A 24,702-nucleotide genomic window follows, 5' to 3' on the forward strand; every position below is an offset into this window, starting at 1 on the left:
TTTTTTGGGGGGGAAATAAAGGGGGTGGGGAAATTTCCTTTATTTCCCCCCCAAAACCAGGTTGGGGAAACCAAACCAGGTCGGGGAACAGCGGGATGGCGGCGCTGCGCCTCCCCGCTGTCCCCCAAGCTTGTGGGGCTGGCCGATGTCTGCCCGGCGCGAGGGGTGCTCTGCTTCAGGGCGCTCTGCGCGCCGGGCGGCAGGCTGCTATTCGCAGCCTAGGGAGCCCTGCGGGAACTCCCGTGGTCTCCCCAGGCTTGCTGATAGCTTCCTGGAGCCTGGAGAGCGAGAGGGGTCGGTGCGCACTGACCCCTCTCGCTCTCCAGGCTTCAGCGAAAGCCTGTATTCGCCCCATAGGACGCACACAGATTTCCCCTCCATTTTTGGAGGGGAAAAAGTGCGTCCTATAGGGCAAAAAATACGGTACTTGCAATTATTATTTACTTCTGATAAAGCATTGTTATTTGTTTGCCTCACTCTTCCTTCAGAAGGCAGTAATGTTACTAATCCTTCATCTGTCTCTATCTTATCATACTCATTAAGCTCTGGTGTGTATCTCATTCCAAATCCTCGAGAGAGATTCTGAATTATCAGGAGAATATTTAAAGTCATTGGCTCAACCAATTGTCCTGGGCTATTAACATGTTTTTTCTAGTTAAGTTTTTATCAGCATCCTTAACACCTTCTTTTCTATGTGGTTTACATAAATTATTTACAATGTTTTTAGCTCTTCCTGGAAAAGAGGGTAAATCGGGCTAACAAGAAATAAAGATTAAATCTAAAAAAACATACGTGATGATTCATGGTTAGCTATATACAAAGGAATTTCTTCTCTTCCTGTCAAGCACTTCAGGTCATTGCAATCAGTGTCCCAAGACCAATAAGCTTTCTAAACAAAACATTCCCCTTTCAGGCTATTACATGCAATAGTCACCATTTGCAAAACAAAAGGCAACATTTAGGCTTTTATACGAAGCTTTCTGTGCCACTCTCCTGTGTGCACTTGTTCACAGGATAGACATTCTTCTCCACAGCTCACAAATGCAACTAAGAATTTCCTTGGCCATGGTTCCTTCCTGGTCCTCAATTAATAAGATTGTTTGCTGAGATTATTTATTACGTTTTATTACGGTAGGGCCAGGAATGTGTGTTGGACCATCAGAGCTACATTTCAGAAAAGAAACGAAAAAACCTGTTTCACCTAAGACTGACATTTGCTAATATGGACCAGTGGTTAATCAGGGTGCTGGACTTAAGACCAGGGAGGCCTGGGTTCACATCCCCACCACTGAGTGACCTGGGTCAGTCACTCTCAGCCACTTCACTGTGCAGGATTATTGTGGTGATAAAATGGGGGCGGGGGACACATGTATCTCTGAGGAGGCATGTAATAAATTTATAAATAATTTTTCATTTTTTCCAGTAGTCCAAACACTTACACTCAAACATTCTTGCTGCGTTAAGAACACATTTCCCAATACAGATGAAATATCCTCTCTTGGTACAAGGAAACTTCCTTTCTTGGACTTCCACTCACTAGGATAACGATAACCTCTTTGTGGCCAATTTTATTGCCAGCCTCTTAAAAAGGTACTTTCCCCACTAAAGCAGCAGTCATAACGTGTCTACTCAGAAGTAAATGCCATTGAATTCAATAAAGCTAAGGGAACCTAACAACATGGTAGCAGGGCCGGATTTAGATGGAGAGCAGACCTTGGCTACTCCACTTGTGAGGCCCCTCCCAACCCCCCACCCTCACGACAAAACTGAATGAAGCCAAGGATGATGATGGGCATTTAAAAGTCTGCAATTCACAATTTCTCCTCTAAGGAAATCTGAAAACTTCATCAAAATTTGTTTGTCTAAGTTTGTCACTTTCAGTGTACAGAATGCTCAGTGCAGACAACCTCACTTGAGACATTGTGGCCCTTATTTCATTTTTAATTCTTTTGATTCTTGAAAAACTCCTCTCTCCTGAGCAATTAGTGACCATAAGGCTAAGAAATAGCTGCAAGATTGCTTCCACATTAGGAAAGGCCATTTTTTCCCTTGTATATAATTTGATAAAGGTCTGTATGAGAGAGAGAGTGCTCTGCTGTAAGCCTATGGCTTTGTGTCACGTAGAGGTGAAAGTGCAAAAGTTCATCAATGAGTTTCAGGTCAATATCTTCTGGGTCTGCTTCCATCAACAGTTCAACACCTTGCTTAATTTCTTGCTTCAAATTAGCAAGAATGGCAAACAATTGTGCAACATCACTGTACACAGTACTTCTTTTTAAATTGGCTTCAAGTGCATCTAATATAGGAATAAAGGATTTTATTCTAAACCTATCTCTTGAAGATACTGCATCTAAGGCATCAGGTGCACTTTTGTCATTTCTTTGCCGTTCCCTCACTCTTTGTCTCCTTGTTTTGTAGTTGACATTTGGCAAGGTGGCTTTTGCTGGTTTCTCAAGCTCATCAGACATGAACTGTACAAACTTGCACCAGAACTCAATAACAGGTCTGATTTCTAAAGGGCTTTGCTGACCTTGTGAAAATGACCTAGCACACGGATTTATATCTCTAAGATTTTGCAGACTGGCTATGAACTGGGGCCCCACAAAAAAAATTCAAGTTGGGCCCCTGAGTTTCGAATTGGACCGCACTGGCTGGCCCTGAGTCTCATAGTTGCTGGGCCCAAGTTGCCCTGCCATCGCATGAAGTCTTGGGTTTGCAATTTGGGGTGAGAGGGGAGTGCCCACTGTGGGGTGGGCAGGCTGGGGAGGCCCCCTAGATTTAGAAGCCCAAGGTCTACTTAGCCCATACATAAATCTGGCAATGCATGGTAGCTATTTAGTGCTGATAGCACAGCTAAGGGTGCTTCCTGGCAACCTATTTATTGCACATTCATCCTAATTTATTTGGAGGGAGATTAGATGGCCTGGGTTATTTAATTGGCAGCAGCAAGAGTCAGTCCAGCACAGTCAGTCAGTCAGTCATTAAGTCTCACTCTCGGGCTCCTGGATGCAATTAGCCCTGCTCTAGTTAACTCCCTCTTGAACACAAGCCTAGATGCATCCCTCATGTGTGGGTGTTGTTGTTTTTTGGCATTTTCATAAAAAAAGGTCAACAATTTTGGGTCTTCCTAAAGATAGCTCTTTCGGGGGGGGGTGCGTTTTAGCCTAATGACTGTTGGGAAGAAAGTTATTAGATGCTCAAGCAGCAGAGCAGAGGCAAAGCTGCTGCAGCAGATTGCATAAGCTTACCTGCAGGAAGGAGCCCCAGCTCACTAGTGTGAGCTGGGCAAGCTTCCAGTGCTCTTCTGTTGTCAAGGATGCTTATGAGCTGGATATTTTTGGAGGTCCTACAGAGCCCAAGAGAGAACACATACAACACACACACAGAAAGCGGTTGTGTTGCAGGGGGACAAAGGTGCAAAATATAAGTTCCAGATTTGCAAATACAACACTTATTGTGCATCTAAATAAATGGTATAATGGTATAAAATGGGTAAAAGAAACAAGACTATGCTCAGAGGCATACAAGACTTCAGTCCTAAACTCATTTGCAGTGGTACCTCTGGTTACGAACTTAATCCATTTCGGAGGTCTGTTTGTAACCGGAAAGAGCTTGCAACATGAGGCGTGCTTCCGCTAATGGTGCCTCCCGCTGCTGCTGTGCCAATGTTCGCAACAAGGGGCATCTACTTGCAGGTTAGCGGAGCGCATAACCCAGGGAATTCGTAAGGAGGACGGTTTGCAACACGAGGTACCACTGTACTAGAAAATGATCCCTACTGAGCTGAGGCCGCACTTCAGCTATCAAATCTGAAGCAGCTTCATGCTCTTGTACACAACCGCTTTGCTCTTCTTTTTGCACATGCAGAGAAACAAGTCAGGAAGCCATGGCTAACCATGGTTTCCTGTTGCCTCTGAACTCGGAACTAAGGTTAATGGCTTCCAAACAAGTCAAAATATGGTTTAAAGTTGGCTTCTGTTTTCTGGCTCATTTGGAAGCCATTACCGCAGTGGTGTAGCGTGGGTTGTCAGCACCCGGGGCAAGGCAAGTAATTTGCGCCCCCTAACCCGTGGATTTGCCCTAACCCCAGATGTTGCGCCCGGTGCGGCTGGCCCCCCCTGCACCCCCCACGCTACGCCACTGCATTACCGTAACCTTTGTTAGCGATCTGCACATAAAGGGAAGTTCTGGTTAACTGGGACATCCTTTTCAAAAATAAATAAATTGCATTTTCTATTTGACATATGCCTTTAAGTTAACATCTTACATTAAAAACCTGACAGTACCAAACTACCGAAGGCTTTTCACCAAAGCCAGACTAAATGTCATAATATAATGATTTCCCCCTCTGCATCTCTGTCATAACTCTATTCTTATAAATCCTTTATCATTCCATAGTTCAAATTTTTGCTACAAGTTTTCTGTCAATCCTACCGATGTGTGTAATTGTTTACAATAGTTTTTCAAATAAATTATTAATTTTCCCCTTTCTTTATGAAAGACCTCCTCTTCCTGGTTTCTGATTCTTCCTGTAACTTTTGCCATCTCAGCATAGTTCATCAGTTTAATCTGCCACTACTCCTTGGTTGAAGTTGTACCATCTTTCCATTTCTGGGCTAACAGAATCTGTGCAGCAGTGGTTGTCTACATAAATAGTTCCATCTGGTCCTTCGGGATCTCTGGTCCTATAATACCCAAAAGAAAAGCTTCTGGTTTCTTAGGAAAAGTTATTGTCAATGTTTTTTTCAATTCATTATATATAATTTCCCAGAACTCTTTTATCATCTTACATGACCACCACATATGATGAAAAGTACCCTCATTTCTTCACATTTCCAGCATGTTTTGCACTTTGATTTATACATCTTAGCTAATTTTCCAGGAGTTAAATACCAACAATACATCTTTTTCATACACTTCAAAGTGTAACATGCTGTAAATTTTCACCCTGTTGTCCATAGTCTCTCTCACACTGCTAATTCAATGTCAAAAACCAAAATCTTTGGCCCAGTGGATAATAACTGATTTGACTTGTTCATCTTTTGTTTGCCACTCTAATAAAAGTTTATACATTTTTTAAGCTAACTTGATTTTATTTTCTAACAATTCTCTTTCGAACTGGGAGACTTTATTTTAAAAACCCTTCTTTTTGACCAACTTAAACACTTCATTAAATTGGTAATATTGCAACCAATCTGTTACTAATTTCCTTGTATCTTCAAACCTCCTTAGTTTTAAATCCTGATCTGCTTCATTTAATATTTATTTATAAGTTGTCCAATCATTTATCATAGTCCTTTTTTCACCGATATTGCTTCAAGTGGAGAGAGCCACCATGGTGTTTTGTGTTCCAATATATTTTTGTATTTATCCCATACTTCATACTCTGGCTTCCTTATAACATGGTTCAGAAAAGCTTTATGAACTTTAATCTTGTCATACCACAAATAGGTGTGCCAGCCAAATCTGTTATCGTGTCCTTCAAGATTTAATATGGAACCATTTCCCAGCTACATCCATTCTTTTAACCAGCAAAGAGAAGATGCCTCAAAATATAATTTCAAATGTGGTAAGGAGAATCCACCTCTTTCTTTCGTATCAGTCAATAATTTATACTTTATTCTTGGTTTCTTTTCCTGTCAGATAAATCTAGTGATATCTTTTTACCATTCTTTAAAGCATCTTGTATTGCTGATCACTGATAGTGTTTGAAACAAAAATAACATTTTTGGTAGCACATTCATTTTTATCACAGATATCCTCCCCATAAATGACAAGTTCTTCCCTAAATTTATAGGCTCTTCTTAACCTCTCTCCAAACTTTCACATAATTGTCTTTAAAAATATTTATATTCCTCAGTGTTAAACACATTCCTAAATATTTAATTTTCTTTTCAATCATTAATCCTATTGATAATTGTAGATCATTTTTTATCTGGCAATTCATATTTTTCACCATAATTTTTGTCAAGTTTGAAACCTGTTTTCTCTCTGAATTCAGAGATTTGTTCTAAAACCCTTGGGACACTGACCATAGGTTCCTCTACCACTATCATCACATCATTGGCAAATGCCTTGAGTTTATAAGCTCTCTGCCCCACTGTTATCCCTTTGATCTCTTCATCAGATCTATTTCTTCTAGCCAGAACCTCCAACACCAATATAAACAATAATGGTGACAGGAGGCAGCCTTGTATTGTCCCCTTAGTTATTATAAATTTTCCTGTTGAGACATTATTCACTATCAGCATAGCATGTTGATTAGAATAAATTGCCTCAATTGCTTTCAAGAATATATCTCCACAATTCATCTTTTCTAAAGTTTTTGTCATAAAAGTCCGTGAAATGTTCTTGAAAGCCTTCTCTGTGGCTTCCTGATTTGTTTCCCTGCTCAAGCAATGGGAGGAACAAAGTGCTGGTTGTTGAACAAGGTTTGCTGACAAGATCTAAACAGGCAGGAGATCTTCGGTCATGATTCATGATAAATAGCCCAATGGAGTCATCAACTCCTTATGTGGTGGCAGCGGGAGGCAAATGCATTGTTGGGGATTGGTAGGTTTAAAAAAATGGATGGTATTATAAAGCCTTTATATATATCTATGGTATGGGCACATCTGGAGTGCTGCTTCCAGTTCTGTTGTTGGTTCTCAGTGAGGTCTAGCATGCTGCATAGACAACTTTTTACATGAGGCACCTCCTCCTGCCAGGCCACACAGCAGGCAGGCATGCTTATCTGTGAGGTAGGAGGAGACAAAGGGTGCTTCAGGTCACCTCTGTTTTCAGGTGGGATTCAACCACTTCCCCACAAAACTGGGCTTTTAACAGAAAGCGACAGGGAAACTGGAGTGGAAAGGGCGTGGCAACACTTGCTTTGAAGCAAAGTCATCCAAGCTGTCCACAAATAAATCAGGATGAATACTCAATAAACAGGTCATCTGGAAGCACTTGCAAAGAACCCCCACAAACCTACATTGCCTCTATGTGTCCCTGCCACTTCCTTGCCCTTCTTTTTTATATATTAAAAATACCCTCTTTTTGGGTGTGGAGATCTGTCATCCCTAAACCTCTGACTGTTCTCATACCCACCTTCCCTCCCTTTTACTTCAAGGGATAGCACAGATTAAAGTTCCCTAAGAAAGCCGCCCTTTAAAAAATGGAAAAGAAAAATCCCTGCAATTAATTAATAAATTAATTGTGCCAGTCAATCAACCCAACAAACCAATCATAAATGATACTGACAGTGCAGCCAAACCACTCCAATTCTTCCTCTCCAGAGAGTTTAATCTCCCTCTTCTGGACAGAATTTTTTAGGCGTAGCCAAAATATTGTCCTCTTGCCAGGATGAGACAGCATGGGGGGGGGGGGGAGAGGCCCCAGCAGACCCATTTTTGCTGTTTAAAGCATGTGCCTGGCATGCAGTTCTTTTTTCCCTAGAAAAGAGGTTCAGGAACTCCCACTGTTTTTGACGGACAACCCTAAGTTCTTTTTTAGGGGGGAGCCAAAGCCAGGAGCGGGAGCCCTGCCACTAAACAGCTGCCAGTAAGCTACAAAGAGGTGAAAAAAGCCCTGCTGGCCCGTCATCACAGCATAGGCACCAGCTCAGTATGGTGAAGGAGGAGGTAGCATTTTACTGAGAGTGGGGAGAACTTTGTTGCTTTACCTCTAGTAACAAACTTAATTCGTTCCGGAGGTCCGTTCTTAACCTGAAACTGTTCTTAACTAGAGCATAGCTGTCAACGTTTCCCTTTTTAAAAGGGAAACGTTCTCATCCTGGAGCAAAGTTCTCAACTCGAGGTAACTCTTCCAGGTTAGTGGAGTTTGTAACCTGAAGTGTTTGTAACTCAAGGTACCACTGTATTTGTATATATCTTTCTTCATCAACGTTTCCTACCTAGCAATTTTCCCTTCCAGAATAAGCATTCCCTCCAGGCCAGCCATGTACACATTAGTGACTTGAAACACATCACGTTCACCCCTCCTTTCCCTGCTGTGTTTCACAGCTCACTCTTATATTGCTGTACAGTCCAGGAAGGGGGCGGGGGGGGGGGATGGCTGCACATGTGCAATGACTGTCTCAAATGTACACACCTCAGCCTAACTTCCATTTCCCAACTGGATACAGTGGTGTGGGGGGGGGCAGGAGGCCAGGGCCCCAGATGCAGAATCTTGCACACCAACCATGTGCACGCAAGCACCCACCCATCAGCTGATGGGTGCTGGGTGACCACAGCACCCACCCCACTCCTGCCCGCCAGCTACAGGCGGGTGCCCATATGCTGGGTGGGGGCAGGGTGCGGAGGGTGAAAAGCAACCTCTGCACCCCAGCAATGGCAGGGGCTTGGGGAGTGCAGAGGGTGCTCTTCAACCTCTGTGCTCCCACCCCTGCGCCCACCTGGCATGCAAGTGCCTGGCCACCAGCTGTCGGGCTGGGGTTAGCGTGCAGGGCAGGAGCGGGGCATGGAGGGTGAAGAGCACCCTCCATGCCCGCCCTGCCCCCGCCCCTGCCTGTCAACACCAGGGGCTCCCTCTGCACTCACCCAGTTTCCGCCATTGATGGGGGGCGGGCGCTTGCGAGCCAGGCAGGGACAGGGCGCAGATAGTGAACAGCACCCTCTGCACTGTGCCCCTGCCTGGTGGCGGCAGCAGTGAGGGCTGGGTTAGCGCACTCCATCTCAGGTGCCCCGGACCAGATGGAAGCTGGTTTGAGGGAAAGCACATCAAACAGGAGTATTTCTCAAGAAACAACAGGATTGATACGGCTTCAAACACCAGTGGTGTAAGTGCACTAGAGCCAAAGTAAATGGTAACTTCTACATGGACCTAACGGCCAGGGGGTCCTTTACATTTACACAGTGTGTGGGTGGCTCCAGACTGCCCCTGTTTTACATGAAGGAGCCAAGTGCATACTGGAAATTTAGGTTTCTGCATTTAAAGCAAATTAACATTTGCTGTTGCCCTTGCACAACAAATCAACTTTCTTATTTCAAAACAAACAACTTTTTGCAGTTTTCAATGTGATGTAGAAAAAACCTGCTCCTTTTCGCTTATGGGGTATCCAAGAGCCGTATAGAGTCCCTATCAGTCAGAGAAAATAACAGAGGCCAACCAGAGAATATTGAGAAGCAAAGCAGCCAGTAAGCCTGATCTTTATTAAACTGTTGCAACAGGGTCCCCACTCACCACATGCAGGAAGGAAGAGGAACCCAGAACAACGGTATGCAAGCCCTTATATAGGCTTTTGAAATTGCCCGCCCTGTAGCTCAAGACCACTCCCCAAAACATCATACATACATCACAGGAGGAGGCGGGCTACAGCAGCAATACATCACAGGGGGTGGTCTACAACAGAAATCCTGTCTGGCAGGATACTGATAATGGTCACTTGACTGCTTTACCTGGACAGCCTGGCCATTCCTTTTGCGATGCTAAATGCTTAGTTCCTGAATCCAGGTGACAGGCTCCCCCTATTCATACACAAAGATGCCCTAAAGACAGGTAAGCACAAGTCAAGGGAGAGGCTTTCCCATTTCCTTCCTCCTTGCAGAGAAACATTTGGGAGAGTCAAAATGGATTCAGGATTGCTCTCCTGCACTATTTCAGACATGTGGTTTATATACTTATCTATGTGTTTGTCTTGTAAATTTATGAGCATTTAATTTATATGAGACCTTAAATTCTTATAACAATTGCATTTCCCCATTGGTTTGCAAAGTGCGGGATGAACAAATGACTAATGGGAAGATTTGTAAAGGCCTCACAAGCAAATCAGGGTGAATGCAGAACTAATGTTGATTTTCATATAACTGTGCTGCTATAAAGAAAGCAGAACCAGTGAAGACCAGGCAGACTCCAACCACCATGTACACTTTCCATAAGCAAATCAGGATGAATGCTGAATGAACAGGTCACCTGGAGCAGGGGGGAACAGGGCAGTAAGGCAAGCCCCACCAGATCAGACCAAAGGAACAGCTCAGTCAGTAGAGTATGAGGCTCTTGATCTCAGGTCAGGCATTGGGTGAGAGATTCCTGCATTGCAGGGGGTGGACTACATGACCCTCACGGTCCCTTCCAACTCTACAATTCTATGCTTCTAAGTCCAGCATCCTGCTGTCACAGGGGCAACCAGATGCCCATGGGAAACCCACCACTGCAACCCCCAGCACCTGGAACTTGTGCATAGTTCCTGCGGTGCAGTTTCCACTCCCACCCCACTTACTTCCCCCCTTCCCCTTTCCCCTTAAGAGGCCTGGGAAAGAAGTAAGTGACTGCTGCCCCAAGCCCCTAGGAGCCACTGTCTGCTTGGGGGGTCCTGGAATCACACAGGGCTAGGAGACCCTGTCTATGCGAGACAGTTGGAAGCTGCCAAAATATCCCCCCTTCCTCCTCCTCCTCCTCCTCCTCCTCCTATCACAAGGGAACAGCCAGAGGTTAACTCTCCATTCACCCAAATAGCTGTGTTAACCCTTTAGCAGCCAGCAGCATCCCCATCACCAGACTCTGAGCATTTAGTAAAAGGTTGTGGTTTAAGGATTAACTTTAGAGCTCTGAGGGTAAGAGTCAATTCAAATGTGGATTAAAATCTTCTTCAGCCAGCACCAAAGATTAACTGGGAAGGGTAACAAGCAGAAAACATTGGGACTCTTGATCTTCTGAAGTGCCCCCATAGCTAGCCAGCCACACAGAATCGATGCTCTCCTCTCTCTTTAAGACGGCACTTGAAGGCAGATTTCCCCTTCCACTCCATAACCACAGCCAGCAGAAGGTTTGCCTTAGGCCCAAATGGGCAGGGTGGCAACCAATGGTCCCTTTAAATGAGAAGCTATTAGTTAGAGGAGAGTGGGAGGCAGAGGAGGGAGGGTGGGTGCAGGGAAAGACTTAATTCTGCCCTCCTCCAGTTTCCCTTCTCCAAGTCGCCCCCCCCCCCCGCCACTGCACAGTGGGAACATGGGCATAGCCAGGATTTATGTTAGGGGGGGGCAGGCTTAACTAACTCAGTTTAGTATTTTTATTTATTTACTTGATCTTAGGGGAGCAGCTGCCCCTTCTGGCTATGCCCATGGGTGGGAAGTCATTGGCAGTGCAGTTTGGGGTGGGGCAGAGCAGACAGTGGAAGGGTTAAGCACTCTTCCACTTCAGCCTCATGCATTGATTCTGCCCCCCTCCACACACACACCCACCCAAGCAGCTTTCAAAGCATAAAAGGGAGCATCTGGCTGCAGATGAAGAGATAATGGAAGATATCATTTCATTTGCTCTCACAAAGCTTACACTGTGGTTAGACAGTACCCAGTCTTTACTGAGCATTTGTTCTGATTTGTTTATGAGCCAATTATATGACTATGAGCATACCGTGCATCCTGATTTGCTTATGGGGCATTTATACATCTTCCCATTAATAATCCATACATTCCAAACTTTTCAATGCATTTTTGTGTCACTTTCCAAGTCTCAAAAAGTCATTCTTTTAAAAAGTCAATTTGTTGCGCTAGAGAGACAGGACACTTTAAGCCACTTAAAATGCACAATCCTAAAGTTATGGTTTGTGCTTGAATCCTTCCTGCAAAATAGTGGCATGTATCAGGTCTTCTCAGACAGAAACAGCTCAACATTTCAAATTAACTGCTAAGTCCTACTGCTGGTCAGATAGCTTGTCAACACTACAGGATGAATAGCTGATGTTTCATCAGTGGGAGCTAATGACAGGCGATATTCTCTCTCCAGCTTTTTGAATGTGATGCTCTAGGAAAAGGGAATCTTTTTGGTTCCACAGTGACAAATATTTATCAGGATCTGCCTTAAAGGTCAAATTTGACAGATGGGTGAGTCCACTCACCTGTTAATCATATGATGTCACAAATGATGCCAGGGGATTTGGTGCTTTGAAGTCCCAAAGCTGGGGAAGGCTGGCAGGTCAAGACTGAGAGGCTGATGATTTTGCAGGGACTGGTTAGTGGCTTAAATCTGTGAATGTTTGTAACAGTTTTTGACAGTTCCTTACAAGGCCTCTTGTGGTTGGTGGCGGCTGTGTGTGGTGCTGTGGTTTTTATCCCTGTTTGCCACTGTACTGTCATTTGCTGCTTGTGCACTACAAGCTGAGTTTATGGCCAATCCAACTTCATTCTGGATGTGGGAACCTGCACATAGCTACTGGGGGTGGTGTGTAGCCTTTGTAACAATACATTACACTGATGATGATGTTATAAGACTTTCTATTCTCAATGCCCAAGACTGGAGAGTAGAAAGTGGGGGAGCTGTCTATATATTTGTGCTCCCATGTTTTAGTGCAAAACCAGCATGACATCACTACATCTTATTTTTTAAAGAAGCAGACTCCAGCTATAAGGAAGGGTGCAACCCCAGACACCACCTACTACTAATGATCTACTACTAATGATCACCCCCACTCCCTGGACCAATAATGCATTGCTACTCCAAAGCTATTGTGTTCATCATTACAGAAATGGCTACAAAGCTGGATGGCAAAGCTGCAGCAGTCTGGTAGTATTGTCATCTGGATAATAACTGAGTTGGAGAAATGACAGGCTTTCCAGAGAAGACAGCTAGCACGGAAAAAGCGTTCTTTTCCAGCGTCATTTATTCCCAGTGCAGTTTGGTACCTGGCCAGAAGGTGGCGCGCTCTGATTTCCACAAAGGCATTCATGATCCCTCACAGCAGCTGTGAGAGGATTCCCTGCCTACCCCTTTGGCCACGTTCAACACTAGAAGTTAATTGAGATGAATAGACTCAATATACACTGATATTTGAGAGGGGAGTTTGTGAAGAAGGGGCAGTATTCTTTCTGTTATAAGCAAATGAAGAGAGTACAGTACTGTACGCTTCACCTAGGAGAATGTAGCAAAAACATGGAATTTACTGTATTACCATCATGGTATAAACCAGTGATGGCGAATCATTTAGAAACCGAGTGCCCAAACTGCAACCCAAAACCCACTTATTTGTTGCGAAGTGCCAACACAGCAATTTAACCTGTATATCTCATTTTTTGTGTGTGTTTCACGTTTCTTCTTTAGGACTGCTGTTGTAATAAATAACCCTTCATAAAAGCTATTGCATTACATTCTTCATTAAATTATCTTTCCATTGATATATAATTTTATGGTATAACTCAGTGCTTTTTTTCCTAAAAAAATGTTTAGGGGTACTCTCATTTTGACTCAAGAAAATCAACACCGGGGTAAAATAAATACAGTTCAAATTGGGAAAAATAAATGTAGTGAATTTCTTCTCCCGTTAAATTCACAAAATATTTAGGGGTATGCGTCCCCCTGTGTCCCCACAGTAAAAAAGCACTGGTATTACTCCCAAACAAAGTGGTGTTATGGGCCATCAAATCTCAGAAATACATTTTTTTCCAGAAGGTCCCATAATTTTGGCCACTAGTGTACACTGGAGGGCTGTACTAAGAGCCACCCTCTTCCAATTTTTAATATGAGATAGTAATGATTGTCTGCATGTGCACATACAAATAAATATAAATAAATAAACCCAGCCAGATGGACGGGGTATTATTATTATTATTATTATTATTTTATGTTTCTTTATGTTTCTTTGATCGCAGCCTCCACGGAACAAATTTCTCTGTTGGCTTCCACAGGAAGCCCAGCAAACATTCAAACCCAGCAGCCCAATTTTAGGTTGCCATCTTTATATGCTTACTGACATGGGGGTTAAGCCCTGCTGAACTCAAGGCGGCTTACTCCAGAGTAGGAAAAACAGACTGGCGGGAGGCCCTGGCACATCAAAAGTCATGCCTGCTCAGCCCCTCGCTCACCTGCCAGGCCCTGGTGTCGCAGGCTTTGGACGGCGCACGAGACCCCTCCTCTCCTCCCCCTCCTCCCCCACTCCCTGCTGGGGCGATGGCGCACGTGCCCACAGAGAGGACTCTGAGTGCCCTCTCTGGCACACGTGCCATAGGTTCGCCACCACTGGTATGGACACATGATTTGGGCTTTTTCATGCATCATGGAATTGTAGAGTATCCACACCAGAAATTGGCGCTGGGAACAAAATTCAGCATCTTGGGAATCTAGTTTGATTTTAAATGAAAAAAGTTTCTGGTCCTTATTGAATTTGTCATAAATTTGTAGTGAAACCTGAAGGCAGAGCAGTAGCAGGAGATGATTATTAACATTTTCAGTGGTCAAGGTAAGGCTCAAGGGCCATGTGTAGCTCATTGCACCTCTGCATGACTAATTATTCAAAGCAAACAAGTGCCTGCAAATGTGCTTATGCCACAAAATTCTGCAGGCTTCAGTAATTGTCTTTCCTTGACACACAATTTCAATTTCTTTTTGAAGACCTTGTTAAACATAGGGGAATTTTTTAATCCAGTTCATAACCCACACTATGTGTGAGAGAAGTCCTGTAACTATGTTAAACAAACCCTCCCTTGCTCCTATTTCTTTATCAGCAGAAGGTAGTTTAAAACCCACCCACCCACCCCACTATATTTATATAATAACTAATCCCCTCCAAGTGATTTGAAAGCAGATTAGAAAGCCAACATCACACCGCTAAAATGAGCCGGATTTTGTTTCTAAACAAGAGAAACAGCAGCATAACATCTTTGTTTACCTTTGTGCTATGAAAAGCCTCCTTGTCTAATGTCTGCAGATCAGGATGCTGTTAGAGGCACCAGAGCAGGCGGGGCTTGTTCTTTCTATCAGGTGGCAATACTACAGGTAAAGGAAGAAGGGAGGAAAAACTCAGCACTCCAGTCTATCTGGGAGCCCCAATGTGAATGGATACTCCCAGTGGTTAGTGACTGATGTTGAAAAGAAAGCACTCTGCACCCACTCCTAAGAAGAGCTCTGCTGGATCCGGCCAGTGGCCCATCTAGTCCAGCATCCAGTCCGGTTCTCACAGCGGCCAAGCAGGTGCCCCAGTGGGAAACCCACAAGCAGCAGCTGAGCGCAAGAGCCCTCTCCCCCCTCAGAAACACTTCCGTCCATTCATATTGAGCCATGATGCTGAAACCGGAAGCAGTCCCTGGAACCATTCCCTGGTCCAAATGAAGCCCTGGTGTCCCTTTAAAAGCAAAAATATATATAGTGCTATAAGAACGCAGTATATGAGCATAGAAAATCCACAAGATGAGCAAGGCCAGAGGCAGCTTTCTCTTGAGCCTTGCAGTTGGGAACAGTTGTTGACAAGAGCTGTGACTTAGCCTTCTCCTTCCTGACAGGGCTCAGGCCTTCAGCTTCCTGGATCAGCTGGTTCTGGACTAAGGATTCAGGAAAGGGGGGGAGGACTCTGCCAAGGGCCGGAGCCCAGGGGAGGAAAGGGTGTGGGTCTCCCGAGTGCTATCAGCACTTCCTGTGCCTGAGGACAAGAGGCCAGGCTGAGGATTGGAAGGCCACTTGGGAGTCATAGTAAGCTCTAGGCATGTTGCACTGGCAGTGCAGTACTGAAGGGTCCACATCTGTCAAGGCAGCAGAGAATTCAATGCAGGTAGATAGGAGATGGGTGGGAAAGGACTTGTTCATTCACAAATACAAATGGAGCAGACAGGAGAGAGAGAGAGACATGTTAAACACCAAATATGTGTACACACCAAATATTAAAAGTGCATTCAAAGCACCTACATACCCACACCAAGAATCCTGGAAGTTGTAGATCGCCCCTCATAGTGCTACAGTTCCCATCATCCTTAATAAACTTCAGTTCCCAGGATTCTTTGGAGGGGGGGGGGTGTTTTAGAAGTTAGCTAAATCCAGGATCTGATTAAAAGCTGCTGAGGCTGTGCACCAGTGATTATTTGGGGGAGACCTTACTGTATGCTGTAAGGTCCAGTTTTGTGGAATTTTAATGGGCCCAACCAGGACTTCTGCAACTTTAAAAAAACACACCAAGAGCATTGCTCAAGGCTGGCTGGCAGGCTACAGAATACCACAGGGAGGCTGCTTTTAAGTTGCCCTGGGAGGCTCCACTTCAGCACGAGGGAAGCTGTTCAGTGTGCAATTACTCATTGTGCAGCAGGAGAAATTTTCCTTATGTCAGCACCAAAGTCCCCAAACATAGACTATGGCAACCCTGGTGGGGTCCATTAAAATACTCCATGGATGTTCCACACTTCTCTGGATGCTGTTGGATTTTTTGTTTTTTTAAATGGTACCTAGAAAGCTGTATTATACTGTGTCTGGCCATTGGTCCATCCAGCCCAGTAATGTCTACATGGACCGGCAGAAGCTCTCCCAGATTTCCACCAGGGTTTCTCTCCCAGCCCAAACTAGAGAGGCCTAGGATTGAACCTAAGGCCTTCTGCATGGAAAGTGGATGCTATTCTATATGCAATTGCTTGTGCCCTACTTGTTTTTATTTGGCTACTGTTATTTGAGAGGAATTTGTGATTGTAGGTAATGTAAAATGAGAAGCATGACCATTTGTTCTCAACAGCTGAATTTGTGACCTTTGGCTTTGCATATGGGAGACCTGGGTTCAAACAGCTGCTTAGCCCTGAGAACTCATTGGGCAGCCTTGGACCAATAACAATAAAAATTAAGCATTTCCACAACTAAATCTTAACCCCAACAAAAACCTCTACACCCAGCAACCTCTAAGCATTCTGGTTAGCTGGTCTTGCAGGACTCACAGCAAAGCTGATCTCTGGACGCTTAAGCTCTAGCAACAGCTAGTCAGTGAGGTCCCCACTAGTCAGGGAACGAGTCTTGCAGGACTTACAGCAAAGATGGTCTCTCTGTGTAGACCGTATTGTGTTAGATACACCAAGCTGGTCTGATTCAATAAAAGGCGGCTTCTTATGTTCCCCATCTGAAGCCTGAACCTGTCACCATTCAGACATGTGTGCATGCTGCCTATCACCTTTTCATTCCGCTTCATGCCTATAGGGTCACCAGAGCCTTGGGGAGGGGAGGCGGTAGAGAGTATATGGGCTCTTCTCTTACCTTTGAGAGCTCCTTGATTCCCAATAATTAATAAGGTTGGCCTCATTGGCAGAGTGAAAGTTTTAATGCAGAGTGGGGGAACCTCTGGCCCTCAGATATTGCTGAACTGCATCTCCCATCCACCCAAGCCAGTATGTGTCCTAGGTAAGGCCGATGGGAGTTGTAGTCCAACAACATCTAGCCGGCCAAGGGCTCAGCACTCCTGTTTCAAAGCATGAAGAACAGTATTATCACTTCCTAATTGCTATAGCTCATGCAGCTGGTAAAAGTGCCAGACATGACATGGTCCAATTCAAAAGCAGGCAATTTTTCTTGTAGCAAGGGGTTGGTATGCCCTCTGTACTGAAAACTGAACCTTTTGCACTAATGTTATCCAAACTGCCCAGAAAACCAAATCGTTCAACCTGTATAGATTTGACAGACTAGCATCTATTTGATAGATCTATTTTGGACAACTTCTTCAGTTTTTGCTCATCGGGGATCACTGAAGCTTTGCCTCTGACCAACAGAAATTTATCTCTCTTCCCCAGCTCCCTAGCTTCTGAAATTTCAGTGGGTGTTGCTTATATACTTTTGAAGTCCCCCCCTTTTTGCAGCTGTAAGGGCCACAATCTTACTTTTATTTTTTAAAAGTGAATGGGTGTGGGACAGAGGGAGATTCTGCGGATGCTGAATGGAGTGTACAGCCCCTGTACTTGAGTGTTGGGGGCATATGGAGGAAGCATTGCATAGAAAACACTGGTGTATAGAATCATAAAATTATAGAATCATAGGACTGTAGAGTTGGGAGGGACTACAAAGGTCATCTGGTCCAGCAGTGAGTTTGGAAAGTCCTTGTTTGCTGGAGAACAAGTCTGTTCCTAAGTAAGTCCTGCTATGGTCAACAGAGTTGACTCCCAGGTCACAGCAGATTTTAGCCAAAATCTAGGATGTCCAGCAGCCCATGAATTGCCTCTAATATACCAGAGTTTATTCTGCCACCAATCTGAAAGTGTTTTGGGTCCACTCTGCTTCAGAAGCTAGCAGGTCTGTCCTAAATTATAACCATGGAGGCAATCTCCCCAACCTGGCCCCCACCTGGGTTAAATTGACCGGGAGCTTAGATCCTACCAAAGCCACTTAAAAAATAATGATCAGGGTTCCGCCTTGAAATGAGCAAGCAAAGTAATAAAAATGCAGAGTGCTTTGCAGAATGTATGAAGCGCCTTTTCCTTCTACACTGAACAAGCCCAGTCAGACCCACCCATCCGGGATAAAGCAGTTAGAGAAGAGTGATTTCCAGACATGGTCAGCCCCCCTCCACCCCCAGACCCTTCTGCTTGGTTAACGGAATCGGCATGGTTCATCTGTGCGTTATATGGGCCGCTGCTACACTGACTGACCCAGGGCTATCAACTCTCCCTGCTTTCTGCAGCAGCTGTTGACTCGCAGAGCTGGTTTCCCACTCTTTCTTCCTCTCTCCCCTCCCTTTCTACGAGATTTCATACTTTCAGCAGGAAACGCAGTTTGGGGGTGGTCATCATTCCCTGCATTAGGAGGGTAGGGAAAAGGGGCTGGGAAAAATCTCAGAGAGGGAGGGAGGGAGAAAGGAAGGAAGGGAGGGAAGGGAGAAAAGGGAGGGTGTGTTTCTGCTCAGGCTCAAGAGACACTCAGGTTTCTTTACTGCAAGGAAGTTTGCAGCTCCCTTCTCTCTCAGTAAGAATCGGGCAGAGGGGTTTTAGATGGAGGCCAGCTCAGGGGCTGCCACCAGTTTTGCAGCGCATTGAGATGCCAGCCCCAAATCAGACACCATCAGAATCCATGAAGGTAAGCTGGGAACTTTTCCCTTAATGCTTGTGACACCGGGTTAGGGGGAGCAGCTTCTTGCAAATGGGCTCCAATGGCTGGAAAGACAATTTTCTCCCAGTTTTTTAAGGCTGTGGCGGAGACACGGGATTGCTACGAGAGTGGGGGCCTGGATGGACCAAATAGGCTTGAAAGGCAGCCACAGAAAAGGGGAAGATGTGCAGACGGGAGCTTTGATGGGATGCTGGCCTTTTGGAAGGGGTTGCTTCCGACTTCATTAGACAGCTTGGAGATGTGGCTTTTGAAGGATGGTTTGTAATAGTTTAAAAACAAAAGATGCTTTAGCTACCATATATGGGTCTGCAGGGGGCTAGCAGCTCATTTCACTTTACAAAGAAGTCCATGCAGAAGCCAGTGCTTTAAATGTGGGTATGTAAAAGCAGCCCAGCTGGATCAAACCACGAATCTGCTTAATCCAGAATCCTGTTTCTAACAGTGGCCAGCCAGGAAGCCCGTGAGCAGGCCAGGAAGGCAACAGTCTCTCCCCCACCCCCACCCCCATGTTGTTTTTGCCCCCAATGTCTGATGTTCAGAACATGGAAGTTTCACTTACTAGCTGTCCATGGCTAACAACCTGGGATGCACCTATGAATAAAATGGGAGGTGGTGGAGCTCAGCCTTGGCAGGGAAGGCAGCCCTCTGAGCTTTTCTGTCTAGCCCTCTGGGCCACAGGCTCTTTCCCTGGGCTCCTCTCCCAGGCAGCTCCCCTCCCCAAGCCTATTCTGCACCCTTAGGGAGTGCTTTTTGACTGGGAAGCGTCCACAAACTCTGCTTGCCTGGATGGAGAGGGGTGTGTACTCAGAAACCTCTGACTTTTATGTGGCTGGAAGGTGTTATGTACTGAAGTTCTCACCCTGGGCCAGCAGGGGGGTACTGTAGATAGTTATGCAAATAAGGGATCGAAAGTGACGTTCAGTGATTGGATAGTTTTAGAAAGTTGTTACAGTAACGTTGTACTGGAGCTCTATATAAGCAGGCTTACTGAACCCTTCAGTTCAGTTCTGTCGCTGAAGAATCGCTGTGTCGTCTGATATGTTCACCCACAACTTAACAGAAAGTACAGTGGTACTTCTGGTTAATACTTAATTCGTTCTGGAGGTCCGTTCTTAACCTGAAACACCACTTAGCTAATGGGGCCTCCCGCCGGAGCACGATTTCTGTTCTCATCCTGAAGCAAAGTTCTTAACCCGAGGTGCTATTTCTGGATTAGCGGAGTCTGTTACCTGAAGCGTCTGTAACCTGAAGTGTTTGTAACCTGAGGTACCACTGTAGTCACATCCATTGCTTGGCCCACTTTCTCCTCTGGCCCCTCCCACCACAGGCATGTACTTCCCTAAGCCAAGGTTGCCCATGTGGAAGTGTGGCTGATAAAGGTTGTGCTGATAAAGGTTCCCCACCCCCTTTAAAAAACTGTAAGATGATAAAGGGGCACAAAGTGTGAAATAATTTGTGACCATGAGTATTTGGCAAATGAACAAATGACTAAGCTGGGCTATGTTTGTGTGTCTCCCCATGATAGGGGATTTTGCAGTTTCCAAAATATTGTACCAGATTAGCTGCCACCAAGGGAGGATCCAACATCCAGTGCAATTTTGACACTTTAAGAGGGCTGCCAACTGAACATGGCCTTGGGTAGGGCGCCAGTTATGCACATGCTATACATTTAAAGCACATGCCCCCCCACAAAGGATCATGGGAACTGTACCAGTCACAAACTACAATTCCTGGATTCTTGGCAGGGAGGAAAATAGAGCAGCTCCCTATATCAGCCATGTATTCTTGATCCTGTACAGTGGTACCTCAGGTTACAAACACCTCGAGTTACAAACACCTCCGGTTACAGACTCCACTAACCCAGAAGTAGTACCTCGGGTTAAGAACTTTGCCCCCGGATGAGAACAGAAATTGTGCAGCGGCAGTGGGAGGCCCCATTCACTAAAGTGGTACCTCAGGTTAATAATGGTTTCAGGTTAAGAACGGACCTCCGGAATGAATTAAGTTCTTAACCCGAGGTACCACTGTATATGGCCAGAATTGAGAGGGGTTGCTTGAAACTTCAGTCTTTGCTCAATACTGATCTGAACCATCCAGGAGACGGCATTGCTTAAGACGCCAACAAGAATGTGTGTCTTGCATCACAACAAATTAATCCTACTGATCAAATAACGGTGCACATTTATTGAGTTGTTGCCTCCTGCTTCATTAGGAAAGACAGTTTACAAAGTCCTGAGCCGCAGCCACCAATCTTGGCTTCTATGATTGGAAGGGAACAGCTTTCACTCTTCAGTCCCCCTATGAAGCCCTATCATTTCCTTCTTGCCTCAGCAGATATGCTGAAACCCAAGCTGGTCTAGTTTCACTTTTGGTTAAAACGATATTATTTTTTAAATGATATGACTATTTAGCAGCCCTGTTTGCGTAAGAGTGGCACCGTGTTGCTGTTTTTGTATCTCTCTACCAAGAATTTTTTAAAAGGTGGTTCCCAAGATTCTCTGGCACTCCAACATGACCAAGAAACAAAACTCATACGGGTGACGGATCCACATCATGCGTTTGAAGCACATCCCCCAAAGAATTCTGGGGACTGTAGGGTGCTGGGAATTGTAGTTGTGAAAGGGGGAAACTATAGTCCCAAACTTTTGGGGGAGAAATTGTGTGCTTAAGCATTTGTTGTGAATTAGCCTCTACTAGGCTTGATCCTCACATAGTTGTAGTTTTGTCCCCTGCTTTGTTATGAATGAATTGGTTCCTCTGTTATCACAATATCCTGTCTGCAGAAGCTAGGCCACTCCAGGCTGGAGGGAGTGGATGGACTTGCAATGCATTGCCCCAAGTACACACCATCACTTTCTGACATATAAATGATTGGCTGCCATGCTCTCTTTGATGTGCTTGCGCGACAGTATCACCATGAGAGCAAACCCTGCCATCCATCCCTGACAGTGGGAAGCCTGGATCTCATGGCACGGGACCCTCCCAAGGGGTGCTGTTCAATGGAGGAGTATACAATTATGCATGGCGGGCAGATGTGGATATAAAAGGTTTTTCCCCCCTTGTGTTTCTAGAACTTGGGGACATCCAATGAAGCTGAAAGGTTGGAAGATTCAGGGCAGACAAAATTAAGCACTTTTTCACGCACCTTGTACTATGGAACTTGCTCCCCGAAAGAAGTGCTGTACTTGAATGGCTTTAAAAGAGGATTAGACAAATCCATGGAAGAAAAGGCTATCACTGGCTACTAGCCATGCTAGCAGTGCTTCCACTGTCAGAGCCTGTATGCCTCTGAATACCAGTTGTTGGGAACTGCATGAGGGGAGAGGACTGTGGCTTGTGGGTTTCCTGTAGACATCTGGTTGGCCTCTGTGAGAACAGGATACTGGACTAGATGGGCCTTTCGCCTAATCCAGGAGCACTCTTCCCTTCCTACGTTCTTATGTTACAGATAGGTAGCCGTGTTGGTCTGCCATAGTCAAAACAAAAAAAATTCCTTCCAGTAGCACCTTAAAGACCAACTAAGTTAGTTCTTGGTATGAGCTTTCGTGTGCATGCACACTTCTTCAGATACACAGAAGAAGTGTGCATGCACACGAAAGCTCATACCAAGAACTAACTTAGTTGGTCTTTAAGGTGCTACTGGAAGGAATTTTTTTTGTTTTGACTACGTTCTTATGTGTCTGAGTATACATACACTGCAAACATCCTTGAAAAACTAGGACATCTCATTTCCCCCTGCGAGAGCATGGCAGCCATTTTGGGCACTGTGATATCGTGCAATCGTGATAAGCGCTTTTGGGGGGCTGTGATCTTGTGTGGCACCCCAAACATGTGTTTTTGGGTGCTGTGAGGGCATGACCCCCCAAAAAGCATGTCTTTGGAGCACAGATGAGAAGACGCACATTCCGGTTTTAAGACGCAACATGTTGGAGGGTATGAGTATATAGTACATTTCACCCCCCAAAAGGTGAAATGTACTATATACACATTGCAATGGTGGGTATTTTGTTACTGATCTCTCTCACAGAGAGAGACACACACAGACAGTGCCAGCTGCTGGCTTCTGTCACTTAATCACGCCGAACTTAAATGTGTGTGCATTTTCAGCATAACCAAATCCACCGATAAGCCAGTGTGTGGCAGAAGAGGCAGCCAGCCAGGCCAAGTGGGCCACTGCTTGCTTTCTCGCCTCAGTGGCGCTTTGGCTTGTAACAACCTTGCCCCCACAGCTGCCGCTCACAGGACGTGGCTGACTCATCTCCATCTCTCTGACCTGGCAAGGCCAAGCTAAGAGTAGCAACTGAGACTCTTGCTCACTGCTTTTGGCCTGCTCACCTGGTCAATTTGCCCTCCCCAGCTGTCAAATAATTAGATGTGCTTTTTATTAGCTCTGAGTAATCCCTAAAACGCTCCTTAAAAATGGGAGGAATGCTTTACAACCCTTTTATAGTGGGTGGCTAATAACACTTTCATTTGAGGGCAGCAGGGAGATGGTGAGTAGACTCAAGCGGATCCTGGCGTTAACGGTTGGGTAAAAGTTGTAAGCGGTGGTTGTGTATATCAGGGCAGGCAGAAGGCCAGTTGGGATCTGATAGAGATCCACTGATAGATCTCTGGGTAATTTGTAGTAAGAGGTTTTGACTCCCAGTTGCTTCACAGTGGTAGCAACGAATTGACATTTCCCCCACCTAATTTATGCTGCTGAAATGAAGACAACTAACTTGTAGCAGACTTTTCTGCAACGGGATAGTGAGCTGCTCAGTTCAGTTTTGGTGCTGAAAACAAATCTTTAGACTCAGACTATGCTCAGAGGCCACCCTGTTTTTCATTTCTAACTGTAATGTCATTTGTACCGGGCTCTCATTAGTAGAGATTGATGTTCTATTAAAAATAGTGCTGATCCAACAAGACGTGCTATCTGCCCATGACAGTGTGTACAATTTGTGTTGCTATATAAATGTATGTATATGAAATCTGCCTCAAGGTAAGTTCTGCAGCAAGAAAAGCTGGGTGCTGCAGCCTGAATGGCTTGTGCAGATCTGCATATATTTTGCTTATTTTTTGTATAATTTAGTATTGGTTAGTGGTGGGGAAGGGGTAAATAAAAATTTATCACGATTTGACTGATGGAAAGCCTGCCCAGGATCACCCCCCTCCCTGCACGCGTTTCTAATCAGAAACGTGTTTATCAGGTGCTGCCCATCAGCTGCAATCTATAAGGGTTTGTGTTGCTTCGGGAACTCCTCCGCAGCGTGGGGAGCCCTGCAGGAGTTCCCCGCAGGGCTCCCTAGGCTGCGTATAGCAGAAGCAGAGCGCCCCGCGCACCGGACAGACATCCGCAGCGTGGAGAGCCCTGCAGGAGTTCCCCGCAGGGCTTCCCACGCTGCAGATAGCAGCCTGCCGCCTGGCGCGCAGGGCACCCTGAAGCAGAGCGCCCCTCGCGCCGGGCAGACATCGGCCAGCCCCACAAGCTGGAGGGACAGCAGGGAGGCGCAGCACCGCCATCCCGCTGTTCCTCGACCTGGTTCGGTTTCCCCGACCTGCTTTTGGGGGGGAAATAAAGGGGGAAAAATTCCTTTATTCCCCCCCCCCAAAAAAAACTAGGTGCGTCCTATGGGACGGAGCGTCCTATGGGACGAAAAATACTGTACAAACATAACAAAAGTCATTATAAACAATAAATAAAACATTAAAACTACACAACCAAATTAAACAATTTCCACATAAAACACAATAATATCTAAAATAAAGATACAAAAAATCAATATCACAAACAGCAACAGCCTCCTCCCAAACAACCCACTCCTAAACAATACCCCATTGATTTGGACTTACTAGTCTTTTGTTACCTAAGGAGGACTCCAGGCGTCTTACATTTAAAAATATAAGGGAAAGAAAATCGAAAGAGATGAATGTCATAAGCAGATTAACATTTTT

The 24,702-nt window shown here is 45.2% G+C and overlaps 1 protein-coding gene across 2 annotated transcripts in view; it reads left to right on the forward strand.

Annotated features, from left to right (window-relative positions):
• Positions 1-24,702, forward strand: part of TNS2 (tensin 2) — a 119,074-nt gene that overhangs the window by 12,971 nt on the left and 81,401 nt on the right. The window contains exon 1 of one of the 2 annotated variants that reach the window (XM_077923752.1): positions 18,546-18,732. The exons of the other annotated variant lie outside the window; for it this stretch is intronic. Within the exon in view, the coding sequence (XP_077779878.1) occupies positions 18,694-18,732 (39 nt within the window). The 5' untranslated portion in view covers positions 18,546-18,693. Of the gene's footprint in view, positions 1-18,545; positions 18,733-24,702 lie in introns of those variants that run through there. 2 annotated transcript variants of the gene reach the window in all.

Source organism: Podarcis muralis, chromosome 2, assembly GCF_964188315.1.
Source record: "Podarcis muralis chromosome 2, rPodMur119.hap1.1, whole genome shotgun sequence".
NCBI classification, from domain to species: Eukaryota; Metazoa; Chordata; class Lepidosauria; order Squamata; family Lacertidae; genus Podarcis; species Podarcis muralis.